This window comes from Sinohyriopsis cumingii, chromosome 15 (assembly GCF_028554795.1).
Source record: "Sinohyriopsis cumingii isolate HCF-2022 chromosome 15, ASM2855479v2, whole genome shotgun sequence".
NCBI lineage: Eukaryota > Metazoa > Mollusca > Bivalvia > Unionida > Unionidae > Sinohyriopsis > Sinohyriopsis cumingii.
In genome coordinates this window covers 57,697,327-57,717,332 of record NC_142975.1, presented here as the reverse complement: position 1 = coordinate 57,717,332, position 20,006 = coordinate 57,697,327, and the positions used below count along the sequence as shown (strand labels likewise).

The 20,006-nt window shown below is 34.2% G+C and overlaps 1 protein-coding gene across 4 annotated transcripts in view; it reads right to left on the bottom strand.

Moving 5' to 3' along the window:
- The window catches only part of LOC149781860 (cilia- and flagella-associated protein 74-like), a 193,628-nt gene that overhangs the window by 107,329 nt on the left and 66,293 nt on the right, over positions 1–20,006 (bottom strand). For all 4 annotated transcript variants that reach the window (XM_089936056.1, XM_089936057.1, XM_089936059.1 and 1 more), the window contains exons 23-26: positions 17,879–18,000; positions 14,072–14,200; positions 13,084–13,171; positions 5,202–5,375 (exon numbers count right to left, since the gene is read on the bottom strand). In XM_089936056.1, the coding sequence (XP_089792182.1) occupies positions 5,202–5,375; positions 13,084–13,171; positions 14,072–14,200; positions 17,879–18,000 (513 nt within the window). The remainder of the gene's footprint in view (positions 1–5,201; positions 5,376–13,083; positions 13,172–14,071; positions 14,201–17,878; positions 18,001–20,006) is intronic.

Genomic DNA, 20,006 nt, shown 5'->3' with positions numbered 1-20,006 from the left:
TGATAAATAAAGACTGTTCACATTTGAAGAATATGACTTTCAGATAAATACTTACAGAAAAAATATGCTCAAAAATAAAATTATAAAATATACCACAAAGAAATCACACATTATATCAAATGTCACACTTAACTGAAATTATGCAGCAAAAGTTTCACAAAAGCGAGATTCTGAGGCATGAGATCAAAGTACTGAGAATACTAAATGGTGGGAAAGCTTTGCTTGTAGAACATTTGAAAAACTGCAACATATGAAAATCTAACAAAGTTATCTACAAATGTTTGCAAAATTTAATTTTGGGGTCTATTATGAGTATTTTTTGCTTAACCATACTAAAAAAGATTTTATCTAAACATTCTAAGACTAAATATTCAAAAATCTATTTGAAAATCTGAATCATTGATGTAATGGTCCGAAAATCTAATCAGGTCATCAACAAATGAGTATCAAATATGCCTACCGAATCATTTGTGTCTCTAAAGTGCAGTTGGTTTAACTGTAAAGGATTTTGTCAGAAAAGTCCAAAAACATTTTTGTTAAAAATGCAATAAAATGAAAAAGCTGCTGCTGATGACCTTAGAATCAAATCAGGTCATCTATTTATGACCATGATGAAATGTATCACATTCCTTGACACTTAGATGAATAATTTTTGTGTGAGTGCTTAAAACAGATTGAATGGGTTCATAAATGCAGACATATGGACACACAGTTGGATAAACAACATACCTCATGCTAGACACTGGTAGAGAGGGGGTATGAAAATGAATTGGGGCATAACAAATGGATGGTGAGTGCATCATCGGGGGGGGCAAGAAAATGAATTGGGTGATGACAAATGGGTGGTATGTGCATCAAACTGACCTCATGTCTTTATCAAATAAAATTAATGTCAATACTTTTGACCTTGAAATCAACTTATTTACTAGAATACAATCAAAATTCACTGTGTTTATAAGCTCACTGAAGTACAATAATGCAAATACTGACCTTTGACTTGACCCCAAGGTCAGGTAGTTCTTGTTTTCAAACTTGTTCACAATATTGTGGACATGTTGACATTTATATTGACAGTTAAGACCAATATCATATTGCAAGAGGTGTTGCATTTAAAAAAAATACCAAAACATGTTAATGCCATCATTCTTTCAAAAGGAGCAGTGATACAATAGCTTTAATGAACACCATGTTGGCAGTCAGATAAACACCATTTTCATTCAGTACCTACCACATATTATTATAGTGTTTTAATGAGAGCCCATGCCAATACAACTCTCCATTCTGTGGCAGTAGCCATGTTAAGATTTTAAAGGTCACCAAAGAAAGTCATTGTGTAGGTTAGAAAAGTATCATTTAATACAGATCCAACTAAAAAATAAACAGGAATGATAATAGACGGAGGTAAAAAATCAGTCCTATTATGTCCGGCACATTGACTTCACAAGGTATCGTCGATAATGTCAACAAATGAAACATCTCAGGCATTTGCCATTGCAATAATATTAATCTGGCATTCAATTTTGTAAGAAACATTGTAGATGAATTTGGGAGAAGAGAGAGAAATTATCACAGAAAAGAAGGCTCACAGGTTGTAAAAATGTTGAACTTGTTCACTATATCATTTGGGGATAAATGATTACAGATGGTTCCAACTTTCAACTTGTGGCATATTCTCATCCAAGGTGTGATTTTACTCAATATTATATCACTATTCCAAGGTGTGATTTTACTCAATATTATATCACTATTTCAAGGTGTGATTTTACTCAATATTATATCACTATTCCAAGGTGTGATTTTACTCAATATTATATCACTATTCCAAGGTGTGATTTTACTCAATATTATATCACTATTTCAAGGTGTGATTTTACTCAATATTATATCACTATTCCAAGGTGTGATTTTACTCAATATTATATCACTATTCCAAGGTGTGATTTTACTCAATATTATATCACTATTCCAAGGTGTGATTTTACTCAATATTATATCACTATTTCAAGTTGTGTATGCACATCCTTGGAAGCACACCTCACCCTCAGTAACTTGTTAAAAATGGGTTCAATAAACATCAATTGTGGCATAGGGTAGGACGTGAGACATCCAGGGAGGATCAAATTTTGAGTAATAGTTTTGGGGACAGAAAGAGTGGGGTGCTTACAACTTCCATTAATACATAAGAATATAATCTCCATTGTCCAGCACAAATATTCATCCGATGTATCTTTAATATTTATGGATATCTGATTTGAAGAAATAAAATCAAGTTAACGTGCAGTACTCACAAATTTGTGCATTAGCAAAGTTTAAGGTTTTGCATCCCTTTTAAAAGTCATAATGTCTGTATCCATTGCAAGCAAACACCAATGAATCACAATCATAAACTGCTAGAGCCAAAGCTATCAATATGCTTGCATCAGTCATTTCCTTGAGATAGCAGCTTTAGCTGTCTCCTGGTTCACAGCACATGGCTGTGAACAAACCTATATTGTTTGTAGTTACAAAAAACAGTTGCATGGTCCCAGAATACTACATCCAAATTGAAGACAAACAATTGAAAAGAAAAAGAGATAAAAACAATTTTTTGTGGTTTCCTAAAAGCTGTAAGTATATCTTCAACTGCGCCACTGCAAATTTTAGGAACAAGTCACTTACAAGTCAAAAAAAACAACTGAGGAGTAGTCAACAATGTGTAAATAAAACAAAAAATGAGGCTGACCAAACATATTCATGACACTGTGATGTTGGGACTTTTCATGTACTGCAATTGACAAATTATTGTTAATGACTGCACAAATTTATCATGCCAAAGGGCAATTCAGTTTCTGACAGTTGACAAAACAAATACAGCTTAGCCACAGAGTAAGAACTTAACTGGGTTTACATAGAAGTGCCCACAAGGATTTCTATGGCTACAAGCATTGCTATGGCAATCAACTGACTTTTTCACATATGTGTTAAAGAGGGCATGTCACATTTATAATGATCACAATGACAATGAGTTCAAAAGTAAATCAAACAAAGAATTTTATTTGACAATACTTCTTTGACTGGTATACATTTTCCACTGTTAAAGTGTCCAGTACTCATTTCCTGACATTTTCATTTGTTGATCTTTTTATCAAATATTGTGTTATTACTGTGAAAATATTGCTTTCAAATTGTAAAGTTTATGATGTCTGTTCTAACTTACCATGCAATCAGCAACTCTCATGAAGATACTGGCAGCTTTCACACATACCCACACTGACAAAGCCTGTGACTCAAACCCACATGGATGGAGGTACACACACACACACATGTATATAAACTGTCAAACAACCATTTGCTAATTTCACAGGTCAGACAATGGATGTAAGGTAAGACTTTTTTTTAAAGTCTAGGTGATTAACTTTCATGTAGCTATGGAGTGTTTAAACAAATAGAAAATATAATGACCAATCTAGTTGGCAGCACCTCTACTGATTGTCTGATCCATAAACTTTACCTACTGACCTTTGAAATTAGCTTAACAAGGTGTTTATAATTAATAGATTAATGGATAAACAAATCACACATGATGATTGTTACAAAATGCCCGATATGGCTCATTTAGTCTTCCATACTTTTCATTTAAATCAGGTTGTCTTGTTTCACGCGCTGTAATATTTCTGTAAATGTAATTTTTCGTCGTATCACGTGACGCTTTTATTGCTCGTGCAGCATGTGTGAAATAATGTATTATTGCACACTACTATATATATATCGGGTAGAGAAATTGAAGGGCACAGCAAATATAGAGGGAAGCTCTTAAACATATTCAGCTGTCGGGCAGGTGCCATTGTAATTTCGTTAAAGCCAAACAGTTGGGTGAGTCAAATGTTTTTTTAGTCAACTCTTTTTATTATTTACAATAATTATTCAGTTTCGTAAAAGCACGTTCATTGTTGTATTATGTGGTCACATTGTTTATCGTATTTGCAATTCAGTTTATTAAGATATAACCTAGGCAATGTGGTAGCGAGTCAATTTCATCTAGTCGCTATCACGACTAATTTCGAAAACATATTATGTATGTATTAATGTCATAGCATTACGTATATTTGTTTTTATTGCATAGCATTCCTATGTCATATTTCGTGCCTATCATATATTCTTAAAGTAGTTGCAACAAAACCCATCCCAATTAAATTAGACTATTGGAAAGGTGTGTTTATTTTCCATATTCAGCTCGCCGGTTATGAGCAGCCGGATGGGCTTGTGAATACCATGACGTCTGGTGTACCATTACTAGTACAACCCACCAATTCAGTGCCAGCATACGGGTACAAGTGCGGAGGGGAAAGTGACCGTGCCAGAGAGAAGGCCGTGTCAACGTGTATTTTCCAATCAAGTAGTGTTTTGACTACAAGTAAAGCACAATAACAAGTAGTGTTTTGACTACAAGTAAAGGACAATAACAAGTAGTGTTTTGACTACAAGTAAAGCACAATAACAAGTAGTGTATTGACTACAAGTAAAGTACAATAACAAGTAGTGTATTGACTACAAGTAAAAGAACAATAACAAGTAGTGGTTTGACTACATGTGAATTATGACAGTAGTGTCTGACTACATAAATGTTTGCAACCAGTAGTTGATTATATGGGTTTGCAACAAGTATTTGTTTATATGAACGTTTGCTAGAGATATTTGTGTACATGAAGTTTACATGGAGTTTCTAGAACTTTTTGACTACATGAATGTGACATAGTAGTCAAAGTATATTTCGTATGTGTTTTATATTCATTTTATATGCTTTTCTGTGTTATTTTCATATCATTAGTTTCAGTGTTTAATATATTGTCATTTGTCATCCACGAACGTGTTTATTGTTTCTTTAAAACCCTGCCCGGTCTCAAAGGGTCAGCTCGACTACCTTACAATGATATAACGATATTTGATAACTCCCACTATCAGTATCAGGTTCCTCCCAGATATGTCTGGCAAATACAGGGATTTCAGGATCTTTGATAATGTATATAAATGTTCAATTTTGAAATAACGTATTTTTTTATATAAACATTAAAAATCAAAACAAAGTTTAAAAATCCAAGTAACTGATATAAAGTTTACTACATGCAAAAAATTTAAAAGCCCCTGATAAGTTATATTTGAAATAAGCGTTCAATAATGATATGAACATTATACTAAAAGAAAACTCCATAAAGAATTTTTACCTCAGGAAGGCCTACAAATCCAAATTCTTGTGGTAGAATGGACTTGTTGCTCAGCTTAATTGTTGTCCTGACTGACTCATAGATAGTACAACAACCAAAGTCAATCTCCTTCACATCAAACTCCATGTCTGAGTTCGTCACTACAGCCTGCACTGTGAAAGGTACTGGGGCAGTCTGAAAAGAAAATACTTCTTCTTTGAATACAGTTAGAATTCCCATTCAATCCCTAACTTTCAGGGTGTCATTGGAAAAAGTACTTAGCTTTGACTTCCTTGGAATGATATAGGCAATAATAAGTTAAAAGTGCCATTAAAACCAATTAAAAAATCCAATACATAGAAGGTAAATTTTTACAATGATTTTTATAATGTTGAATCAAGCAAAAGAAAAGAATGACAATAACAAATTTGCCTATCACATGGATTTGTGTGTGTGTGTCATTTGGATTTTTAACATAGGTTTAACAATGTTTCAGTCATATTGCTACGATGTCTGCAGTGTGACAGTTTAAAGTGATTGCTAGCACTGAGGCATCATGCCGCAGACATGTAACATGATGTCCCACCCAGTCACATTATCCTGACACCAGGCCGACCAGTCCTAACACTAATGCTCTTAATGCTGAGTGCCAAGCAAGGCAGCTGTTAGTACCATTATTATAAGTCTTTGGTATGACTCGGCTAGGAATCAAACCCATGACCTCCTGCATCCGAGGCGGACTCTCTAACCACTAGACCACCAAAGCAGTCTCACATGGATTTAACAAGCAGTGTAATTTCTATGTACATGAGTGCAATGGGATATAACTCTCAACTCTCAATGTTATTGTAATTTACGGAATTATCTGGAAGTTGCCGAATAGGATGAACTAGGTCACTCTACTGTCTGTAGAAAATAGACTTGGCCATAGTGCACACAATATGGTGCTATGTTAGTGTGGAAACTCTATTAAGTATGAAACATGCAGACAAGGAGAATGTTAGGGCCACCCAGGTAAGAGTCAGGTTAGAAATTATAAATCAATAAAGGAAGTGACCAAGTTCTGTGCATTTGTTTTCTTAATATTAATGATTTTTGTGTTTGAAATCAGTAGTGGGGTATAAACAAATGAGAATCTATGAAAAAATTATAAATGGTGGGCCAAAACTTAAATATGCTCAGGCCAGCACCACCACCACCAAGTCAAATATCCAACACATGCACAAAAATACATAAATGCAAAAGTGTTCCCTAACCTTTAACCTCACATGATATTTTTCAGTTCTAGAGGCACTGTGTACATTTACAGGTCACTCCCAGTTATATTCACTGTATTAAAGCAGTTGTGTGACATTATATATGCACAGAAACATACATATTTGGATGGCAAGATCATAAAATACCCACTTTGTCTTGGAAAAGTGTGGAGATAAACAATGGGCCTGAGATCAGTCACCTGAATGACATCTACCTAAAGCCAAATTTAAGGGAGGATGCCTACTGAATCTGAGGTATATGATTCTTTCTGAGATATAACAGTATTGTTTGGTAATGGCAGCCATACTGGAAGGCAGACCACTATCATTAGTGCAGACTTGAAAGGCCTTATGCCAGCATGACTTGTAAGAAATTCGGGCAATTCTGAAGTCATCTAAAGGCTTTCTGTTCTTGGAAATAATGACCATATTGAATTTAGGACCACCATTATTTGTGTAAAACATTAAATCCATGATGTTTTATATCAAGTTCTGTTGAGCAGTATTTTAGAGGATGAAGTTATTTTGGTTTTGTCTTTGTTTTTAGCCATGTGGTTAGCTGGATAGTCAATCTGAATCATCTGAACAAACTTACTAGATTTTCTAGTCAGATGTTTTTGTCACATTTAGACAGTAGTCAGTTCAGCAGTTTTTGAGATGTCATATAAAGGTCTTTCTATTTATAGTAACAGTGACCATATTTAATGGCAGATTGGCATTATTTCTACAAATGAAAAGCCCTAATTGTCTCAGTGCTTTCTGTCAAATTTGGTCAAATTCTAAAATGTTATTACATTTTTAGAAGCTGTTTGAAGGTTCTTTTCTATTTTCAGTAATGGCAACCATATTTTATGGCAGATCGGCAGCATCTGTAGAAATCTGAAAGGCCTTTGTTTGCAAGAAATTGTCATCAAAATGAAAGGCCTTTGTTTGCAAGAAATTTCCATCAAAATGAAAGGCCTCTGTTTGCAAGAAATTTCCATCCAAATGTAAGGCCTTTGTTAGCAAGGAATTTCCATTAAAATGAAGGGCCTTTGTTAGCAAGAAATTTCCATCAAAATGAAAGGCGATTGTTTGCAAGAAATTTCCATCAAATGAAAGGCCTTTGTTTGAGAGAAATTTCCATCAAAATCTGATCAAATTTTGTGGGTCAATTTGTGAAAACAATTGGTTTAAAAGTTTTTTATTTTAAGAAATGGTGGGAATATTTTACTTAGATCAGCATTACTTGTTCAAAAATAAAGACTATACTAGGATGCTTCTGTCAAATTTGGTCAAATTTGCTTAGTGTTGTTTTTAAAAAAAAGTATTTTTAAGATTTTACTATTTTTAGCATTGGTGGTCATAACTGATGGCAGTTTGATACAATTTATAAAAGCCTAAAAGACCTTACACCAGCTTGCTTTCAGACAAACATTGGTACAGTTTGATATCATTTGTAAAAGCCTAAAAGAGCTTACACCAGCTTGCTTTCAGGCAAATTTAGTACACAGTTTGATATCATTTGTAAAAGCCTAAAAGACCCTACACCAGCTTGCTTTCAGACAAAAGTTGTACACAGTTTGATATCATTTGTAAAAACCTAAAAGACCCTACACCAGCTTGCTTTCAGACAAAAGTTGTACACAGTTTGATATCATTTGTAAAAACCTAAAAGACCCTACACGAGCGTGCTTTCAGACAAAAGTTGTACACAGTTTGATATCATTTGTAAAAGCCTAAAAGACCCTACACCAGCTTGCTTTCAGACAAAAGTTGGTACACAGTTTGATATCATTTGTAAAAGCCTAAAAGACCCTACACCAGCTTGCTTTCAGACAAAAGTTGTACACAGTTTGATATCATTTGTAAAAGCCTAAAAGAGCTTACACCAGCTTGCTTTCAGGCAAATTTAGTACACAGTTTGATATCATTTGTAAAAGCCTAAAAGACCCTACACCAGCTTGCTTTCAAGCAAAGTTGGTACACAGTTTGATATCATTTGTAAAAGCCTAAAAGAGCTTACACCAGCTTGCTTTCAGGCAAATTTAGTACACAGTTTGATATCATTTGTAAAAGCCTAAAAGAGCTTACACCAGCTTGCTTTCAAGCAAATTTAGTACACAGTTTGATATCATTTGTAAAAGTCTAAAAGAACTTACACCAGCTTGCTTTCAGGCAAATTTAGTACACAGTTTGATATCATTTGTAAAAGCCTAAAAGAGCTTACACCAGCTTGCTTTCAGGCAAATTTAGTACACAGTTTGATATCATTTGTAAAAGCCAAAAAGACCCTACACCAGCTTGCTTTCAAGCAAAGCTGGTACACAGTTTGATATCATTTGTAAAAGCCTAAAAGAGCTTACACCAGCTTGCTTTCAGGCAAATTTAGTACACAGTTTGATATCATTTGTAAAAGCCTAAAAGACCCTACACCAGCTTGCTTTCAGGCAAATTTAGTACACAGTTTGATATCATTTGTAAAAGCCTAAAAGAGCTTACACCAGCTTGCTTTCAGGCAAATTTAGTACACAGTTTGATATCATTTGTAAAAGCCAAAAAGACCCTACACCAGCTTGCTTTCAAGCAAAGCTGGTACACAGTTTGATATCATTTGTAAAAGCCTAAAAGAGCTTACACCAGCTTGCTTTCAGGCAAATTTAGTACACAGTTTGATATCATTTGTAAAAGCCTAAAAGAGCTTACACCAGCTTGCTTTCAGGCAAATTTAGTACACAGTTTGATATCATTTGTAAAAGACCTTACACCAGCTTGCTTTCAGGCAAATTTGGTACAATTCTGTTCAGCAGTTTTTGAAAAGAAGTTGATTGTAAGTTTTTCAATCAGATCTCAAAGAAATTGATGCCTTCTAAATTTTGACTGAACCTCTTCCATATTTTAAGTAAGTTGGCTATCAGGTTTGTAAACAGAAGTATTATTTAATTAAATCACCTGCAAGAAACCTTGACTGCACCAAAAATAATGCAGTTTAAAAAAAGTATTTTATTAATTTTCTTTTATAATTAAATATTTCAAGCAGTACCTAAATGATTGTTTGAAAATTAAGCTAAGCTTGATGATTAGTGGGTTTACAAAAGTCTTCAACACAATTAAATAATTAGACTATATTTTTTAATCCATTTAGTTCAAAGAGTTGGTGCCCATGGATTCTACTTATATGGTAAGAAGGGAGTGTTGTCAGTAATTATTACACAACCACAATATGACATGAACTTATTATGAAACCTGAGGCTGCTGTTTTACTCATTTATATAAAACAAAACCATTTCTGTTTTCAACTTTAATCAAGAAAATTGGAGACTTTTGCATCATTAAGAAAGGGAAACAATTCCAAGACCCCAAAATATTCTTCCCTATATATCATGATGAAACACACAGACTATATGCTGACCTGAAGGCAATGCTGCAAAAACACAGTCAAAAATCACAACAGCAGTGGTGTATGACATACTTATACAGAATTCCACATCTGAACATGCAGAAATTGTCAAATGTTGGAAATCATGTTGTGACTCCTCTACAGTGGAATGTGAATGAGGATGAGGGTTCATTCTGAAGAACAATATCACAAGTACATGGAACCAATCATTAATATTCTGGAGAGGATCAGATGGGAATAAAAATAATAGTAAAGAAATAAATCTCTATGGGGCAAGGGGATTCTGAATCAGGGCATATGATAATTTTTAAAATCACTTGCCATGTTATATATCTGAAAAATATTTCAGGACTGCCCATATTTAATAACAGCAGCCATATTTGATGATAGACCAGCAACATTTGTACAAATTTTATAATTCCTAAAGCTGAAGGCTCTCTTTCAAATTGTCTTTTTTTCATTATTTTAGAGAAGTTATCTGAATGTTTGTGTAGTTTTACTATTGGAAGCTGTATCTGTTCTATATACTTGAATGATTTTCCCAAAAGGATGCTTTATGTCAAATCTTAATAATTCTGTTAAGCAGTTTTGAAAAAAAAGTTAATTAAATGTTTTTTTCACTTTTAGCATAGATGGCCATATTTAATGGCAAATTTGCACCATCTGTACGAAATCTGAAAGATCTTCATGCCCAGATGCTTTCTGTCAAACTCAGTAAAATTCTGTTCTATGGTTTTCAAAAAGCCGTTTAAAGGTTTTCTAAATGGTGGCCATATTTGATGGCAGATCAGCATCATTTATGCAAATCTGAAACGTCTTCATACCAGGATGCTCAGGGTCAAGTATGTCTGAAATTGATCCAGTAGATTTTAAAAATGTAAATAGCACAAAAACGATGCATGGACAATGGATGACACATGACAAGCAGTGGACTACATCATAAGCTTAAATGACCTTACGGCAAGGTGCGCTAACACCAGTAAAAATGTGTGAAATAGATAGGAGCAAATGGCTTATCTCCGATTGATAGTCATCTCCCCAAAACAACTGCATCTCATATCAAGTGAGTGTCTGGCTTTCCCAACAGTCAATTTCAATTTTATTTTACCTCCTTTAAGCAGGCACCCCCCCCCCTTTACACTGCCAAATTCTTAAAGCCCCATAGCGGCTGGTTAATACCACTTGCATCATTGATTACAACTAGCAGAAGATGCAGCATCATGTTTAATTCTGTTACAATTACTGTCAATAATCTCTTTTCAGTATACAATACATTCTATTAGATCAAAAGCTATTTAATAAATCTGAACAAGAAAATTAACACATACATAAAATAAATATTCTCCATTATTTTCATTATTTTGATACCTCCACTACAATGGTACCCAAATGTTATAGCATGATACCCCCACTAAAATGGTACCCAACTGTTATAGCATGATACCCCCACTACAATGGTACCCAAATGTTATAGCATGATACCCCCACTACAATGGTACCCAAATGTTATAGTATGATACCCCCACTACAATGGTACTCAAATGTTATAGTATGATACCCCCACTACAATGGTACCCAAATGTTATAGTATAATACCTCCACTACAATGGTACCCAAATGTTATAGCATGATACCCCCACTACAATGGTACCCAAATGTTATAGCATGATACCCCCACTACAATGGTACCCAAATGTTATAGCATGATACCCCCACTACAATGGTACCCAAATGTTATAGTATGATACCCCCACTACAATGGTACCCAAATGTTATAGTATAATACCTCCACTACAATGGTACCCAAATGTTATAGTATGATACCCCCACTACAATGGTACCCAAATGTTATAGTATGATACCCCCACTACAATGGTACCCAAATGTTATAGTATGATACCCCCACTACAATGGTACCCAAATGTTATAGTATGATACCCCCACTACAATGGTACCCAAATGTTATAGTATGATACCCCCACTACAATGGTACCCAAATGTTATAGTATGATACCCCCACTACAATGGTACCCAAATGTTATAGTATGATACCCCCACTACAATGGTACCCAAATGTTATAGTATAATACCCCCACTACAATGGTACCCAAATGTTATAGCATGATACCCCCACTACAATGGTACCCAAATGTTATAGTATAATACCCCCACTACAATGGTACCCAAATGTTATAGCATGATACCCCCACTACAATGGTACCCAAATGTTATAGTATGATACCCCCACTACAATGGTACCCAAATGTTATAGTATGATACCCCCACTACAATGGTACCCAAATGTTATAGTATGATACCCCCACTACAATGGTACCCAAATGTTATAGTATGATACCCCCACTACAATGGTACCCAAATGTTATAGTATAATACCTCCACTACAATGGTACCCAAATGTTATAGTATAATACCTCCACTACAATGGTACCCAAATGTTATAGTATGATACCCCCACTACAATGGTACCCAAATGTTATAGCATGATACCCCCACTACAATGGTACCCAAATGTTATAGTATAATACCTCCACTACAATGGTACCCAAATGTTATAGTATGATACCCCCACTACAATGGTACCCAAATGTTATAGTATGATACCCCCACTACAATGGTACCCAAATGTTATAGTATAATACCCCCACTACAATGGTACCCAAATGTTATAGTATAATACCTCCACTACAATGGTACCCAAATGTTATAGTATGATACCCCCACTACAATGGTACCCAAATGTTATAGTATGATACCCCCACTACAATGGTACCCAAATGTTATAGCATGATACCCCCACTACAATGGTACCCAAATGTTATAGTATGATACCCCCACTACAATGGTACCCAAATGTTATAGCATGATACCCCCACTACAATGGTACCCAAATGTTATAGTATAATACCTCCACTACAATGGTACCCAAATGTTATAGTATGATACCCCCACTACAATGGTACCCAAATGTTATAGTATGATACCCCCACTACAATGGTACCCAAATGTTATAGTATAATACCCCCACTACAATGGTACCCAAATGTTATAGCATGATACCCCCACTACAATGGTACCCAAATGTTATAGTATGATACCCCCACTACAATGGTACCCAAATGTTATAGTATGATACCCCCACTACAATGGTACCCAAATGTTATAGTATAATACCCCCACTACAATGGTACCCAAATGTTATAGTATGATACCCCCACTACAATGGTACCCAAATGTTATAGTATAATACCTGATCAGCCACACGTATGATCAGTGGAGCCTCCAGAACTCCAGTGTCTTTGTCAAAATAGTTCCCAGCCTCCTCAAACAAACTATGCCTGCAATGGAAATATTTTATTAATGATCACTACATATATAATTAAATAAGGTGCAGTGAGTGTGACATTTTTGGCAAGGATACTTCTCTCCAAAATACATTAGGTGTTCCGGAGTAAAAGTTTAAAATCAGTAGGAAATATTGAAGATCATTGTTTAGGAAGCTCAACCATTCATATCCTATTTCATTTTTTTAAATTAGATGAACCCCTTACATTTTTGCAAATATTTTGTCCCCAAGATCACAAACTCCTTCTACATATTCCTAGCTGTCAGTTATATAAATACAATTTTCAAAATGTACATCTGAGATTCAAGAATTGTTCACTTCAATCAGTAACAAAAGATTTCTTAATATCAATTATGTTAAAAGGATTTTGAAACAAGTGTCCATTTTACATGAAATTTCTTAAATGAGTTCACTAACGGTGTCGAATCCCATTGCTTATTATGTATTATATTTATATTTTCATAAATTTCATGTCAAAATAAGCAAGACTGTAAATAAAAACAGGTTTTCCTGTTCATACAATTTACATTTAAATAGGGGTCTACATTTGCTTGCTTATTTATGGGATTTGTTGTATAATAGTATAATGCCATATCAGATAGTTACATGAGATATGTAACAGTAAAATGCCATTTCAGCTACATGGAATTTGTTATATTATAGTAATTATAGTACAATGTTATTTCAGCTATATGGAATGAATGTGTTATATGATAGTAAAATGCCACCTCAGTTACAGTGGATATGTGGATTTATTGCATCTCAAACTGCAATGAATTATCTAATGAAATAACATTGGAATCATATTTTAAAAATACATAGACTGGTATAAGAATCTGTTGGCAAGTAGATTGCTGTGATTATTCATGTTTTACAAAGTGTTTTCTATTACCTTGGAAGAAACTTGAGCTGGGCAGAGAACTGGGACTGAGCCTGAATGTATCCTGTTTTAGGGAGCAGTTCCAGATGATTCTTCAACTCTTTACACACTTCAAACTTGAGCCGTAATGCTGTGGTGGCCCTGTTAAATATATTTTTTTCGTGCATATTAGTATTAGCAACATAGCGCAATATTTACTTTTATTTTATGAGTAACAATAAAATATTCATACAAAAAGAATCATTGTACTTCATTATGCTGACAGAAACAGGGATATGTAAGGATCATGTCTGTCCATCTGTATGGCCTTTTGCATGACACGTTATCTCAACAGCACAACTAGACCCACAAATTTCATGGATTACCAAGAAATTTGGAAAATATTACAATCATCATTTGAAGATTCACAAAATGAAAAATGACTTTGCTCCAGCAATCTTTATAAGAGTTATTGCCCCTATCTGACTTGGAGCTGAATGCAAAGAAATGTCAAAATATTGTGAAGTAGTTTTACGCTGTTCATTGGATTGCCATGAAACTTGTGAAATGTTATGGTCATTATCTGAAGATGTACACATAAACAAATCACTGTGCTCTTGTGCTTTTGTTCTTAGAGTTATTTCCCTTTTCCATCCTACAGCTCAATGCAGTGTGACACAAAATCTTGCAATGTACCTTGTTTTGGAATTTCTGTGGATCACTGCAAAGTTGTCGATTTATTATGATCATCAAAAAGATGCACATATTGACAAATCTTTGTGCTCACATGATTTTTGAAAGAGTTTTGCCCTCCACTACCCTTGCAGATTTTAGTAGATCATGGTGAAACTTAGTACATATTATGCTCATCATCAAAGACATGTTAACCAATCAATTTACCCAAACCTTTTTCAGAAGACTCATCTCCATCATACAACATGGGTAAGATGCAAGATAGTGGAAGTATATATCTCAACCAATTGCTCCACATTCCACTAGTTTCATCAGTTTTGATTTTTCATAGTAAACCATAAAGTGACTAAGTCCTTGGCCATCGGTGATATTTGTTGATCTTTGTGATAAATAGAATTGAACGACTAAGTCTCTATAATACAGCATTGGGAACAAGCCATAAATCAAGTTCCACAATCACACACAATGTCAATTTTTTCCTCAGGTCTAGTCATTTTATATACACTTTGTCTCCAATGTATTGTACATATTACAAACCACATGCATGCAATGGATGTCTCAGTTACATACTACATACATGCAATGGACGTCTGATTCAATTACATACTACATACATGCAATGGATGTCTGACTCAAGTACATACTACATACTTGCAATGGATGTCTGACTCAATTACATCTTACATACATGCAATGGATGTCTGACTCAATTACGTACTACATACATGCAATGGATGTCTGACTCAATTACATATTACATACATGCAATGGATGTCTGACTCAATTACATATTACATACATGCAATGAATGTCTGACTCAATTACATACTACATACAAGCAATGAATGTCTGACTCAATTACATCTTACATGCAATGGATGTCTGACTCAATTACATACTACATACATGCAATGGATGTCTGACTCAATTACATCTTACATACATGCAATGGATGTCTGACTCAATTACATATTACATACATGCAATGGATGTCTGACATAATTTCATATTACATACATGCAATGGATGTCTGACTCAATTACATACTACATACATGCAATGGATGTCTGACTCAAGCACATACTACATACATGCAATAGATGTCTGACACAATTACATACTACATACATGCAATGGATGTCTGACTCAAGTACATACTACATACTTGCAATGGATGTCTGACTCTATTACATCTTACATACATGCAGTGGATGTCTGACACAATTACATATTACATACATGCAATGGATGTCTGACTCAATTACATATTACATACATGCAATGAATGTCTGACTCAATTACATCTTACATACATGCAATGGATGTCTGACTCAATTACATACTACATACATGCAATGGATGTCTGACTCAATTACATCTTACATACATGCAATGGATGTCTGACACAATTACATATTACATACATGCAATGGATGTCTGACTCAATTACATATTACATACATGCAATGGATGTCTGACACAATTTCATATTACATACATGCAATGGATGTCTGACTCAATTACATACTACATACATGCAATGGATGTCTGACTCAAGCACATACTACATACATGCAATGGATGTCTGACACAATTACATATTACATACATGCAATGAATGTCTGACTCAATTACATATTACATACATGCAATGGATGTCTGACACAATTACATATTACATACATGCAATGGATGTCTGACTCAATTACATACTACATACATGCAATGGATGTCTGACTCAAGCACATACTACATATATGTAATGGATGTCTGACACAATTACATATTACATACATGCAATGAATGTCTGACTCAATTACATATTACATACATGCAATGGATGTCTGACACAATTACATATTACATACATGCAATGGATGTCTGACTCAATTACATACTACATACATGCAATGGATGTCTGACTCAATTACATACTACATACATGCAATGGATGTCTGACTCAAGCACATACTACATACATGTAATGGATGTCTGACACAATTACATATTACATACATGCAATGAATGTCTGACTCAATTACATATTACATACATGCAATGGATGTCTGACACAATTACATATTACATACATGCAATGGATGTCTGACTCAATTACATACTACATACATGCAATGGATGTCTGACTCAAGCACATACTACATACATGTAATGGATGTCTGACACAATTACATATTACATACATGCAATGAATGTCTGACTCAATTACATATTACATACATGCAATGGATGTCTGACACAATTACATATTACATACATGCAATGGATGTCTGACACAATTACATATTACATACATGCAATGAATGTCTGACTCAATTTGATACTACAAACATGCAATGAATGTCTGACTCAATTACATATTACATACATGCAATGGATGTCTGACTCAATTACATATTACATACATGCAATGGATGTCTGACTCAATTACATATTACATACATGCAATGGATGTCTGACTCAATTACATATTACATACATGCAATGGATGTCTGACTCAATTGCATATTACATACATGCAATTAATGTCTGACTCATATTACATACATGCAATGGATGTCTGACTCAATTACATATTACATACAATCAATGGATGTCTGACTCAATTGCATATTACATACATGCAATTAATGTCTGACTCAATTACATATTACATACAGGCATCTTAGTGCATTTTACTATAATGCAAAAACTTAAAATTTCATTTTTAAAAAAACACCTGTACCGATGTCTAAAACTATGTTTGATACTTTACATATTATTGCTCATTTCTGTAACTCAATAAAAGTTTATGGTTATTAAAAATATTTAGGATATTTTAATGAAATGAAATGGTTTCTTCCATGTACACATAACCTATATATACACACAAACTAACAATGATTCCAAACAATGAAGTAAACAACAAATTAATGAATACAGAAATATCTTGGTTTGTGGTAATTTCTAAAATATTTTAAGACTATGCTGTGGAATGCTGTACATCAGAGAAAGTGGAAAGCTATAAATCCTGATCTGAAAAGGTGTGGTAGTAGAATCCTACCATACTGCAAATTCCTTGACCTTGACAGTCTGATGAAACTGTCCATGGCTGTGACACCAAAATGTCTTGAGAAAGTGGTTACATACCTGTTGTTGACTACTATGGTGTCCTGGTACAGCCTGTCAAACATACAGATCTTTAGATCCACAGTCTGTCTCTTTACCCACACTGGTACATCAATGGCATTCCCTAGGGCTAGCACTGAAATCTATACAAAACATAGATATAATGAATAGCTTTCAATAAAGTTATATTTTTCTCCCTATAAGAAGACTATCAGTCATTTTTACGGATCAATTTTTTTAGTTGCATTGTTCTTGATGAAAATATTAATATAATGCACAAGCAAACTACAACATTACATGGTATGACCCACAAGTGGACTACAACATTACAGGGTATGACCAACAAGAGAACAACAACATTACAGGGTATATTCAACAAGTGGGCTACAACATTGCATAGTGTGTTGCACAAGTGGACAACAACCCTACATGGTATGTTCAACAAATGGGCTACAACATTACATAGTCTGTTGTACAAGTGGGCTACAACATTACAGGCTATGTTCAACAAATGGGCTACAACATTACATAGTCTGTTGTACAAGTGGGCTACAACATTACAGGGTATGTTCAACAAGTGGACTACAACATTGCAAGGTATGACCAACAAGAGAACAACAACATTACAGGGTATGTTACACAAGTGGAATACACCATTGCATGGTATGTTCAACAAGTGGGTTACAACATCACATAGTGTGTTGCACGAGTGGACTATAACACTACATGGTATGTTACACAAGTGGACTACAACATTACAGGGTATGTTCAACAAGTGGGCTACAACACTGCATAGTGTGTTGGACAAGTGGACAACAACCCTACATGGTATGTTCAACAAATGGGCTACAACATTACATAGTCTGTTGTCCAAGTGGGCTACAACATTACAGGGTATGTTCAACAAATGGGCTACAACATTACATAGTCTGTTGTACAAATGGGCTACAACATTACAGGGTATGTTCCACAAATTGGCTACAAAATTACATGGTTTGTCTCACAAATGACAGTTTTCAACATCTTGTAATTTTTAAACTATTTCTTCTAGAAATATAGATTTCTATAAATATATGTGTTTACATTTTTCAAGGAGTGAACTTCTGATATATTTCTCATGAAACAGTAACCCCTAAGATAATTTACAGTAATTTCAAGGGATGTTACATTTCACATAAAATCATGACCCTACAATGACTGACAATAATTTCAAGGTTTGTTAAATTCTTGTGAAAGGGTGACTCCCAAGATAATTGACAGCAATTTCATAGGAAGTTACATTTCTCATGAAAGGGAGACTCCCCAGATAATTGACAGTAATATCCAGGGATGCAATTATAACCATTTATGACATATATGATAACAATCTATCACACACATTGACATATATAAAGTGTCAGAGTGAAAGTAGAAGACAAATAATTATACAAAAATATTATGATGAACAACCTTGAAATTCACAATGTTCAAGTACATGTGGATAATAATGATCTTGCTTCTGAGAAATTTGCATAACTGGTTATAAAATTTTAATATTTAAATGGGATTCACACATCAATATTATTTACCTAGATGGTCTTAATACAATATATGATTTACAGACTGGTTCTCTTTTTCAGATAACTTTAATACAGGAAAACAAAAGGTCTATAAAACATGCAACTGGAGGAGTAATGTCTGGAGGAGTTCCATTATTAGATTTATTACAACTATTACTAGATTTATTACAACCATTGCTAGATTTATTACAATCATTACTAGATTTATTACAACCATTACTAGATTTATTACAATCATTACTAGATTTACTACAACCATTAGTAGATTTATTACAATCATTACTAGACGCATAGGTTCAAGAAGCAAGGCTACCATTTTTGTTATATTTATGTACGAAAACAATTCATGTTTCTTATTACACAGACAGAGAGAAACACCTATTTAAAACAATTTCTTTGCTGTGTGTCATTTTCAAGATAAAAGTTCAAGATGAAGTTCAGCATGCATATGATCTATATTACATGAGCTGACTGAAATGGAAATATTATTTTTTCTTCATGATATTGTGTAACTCAATAAATGACAAAACTGACATAAGTTCATTACTCAGTACATTACCAACAGCTGAATCAAATGTTTGTGTTTAATT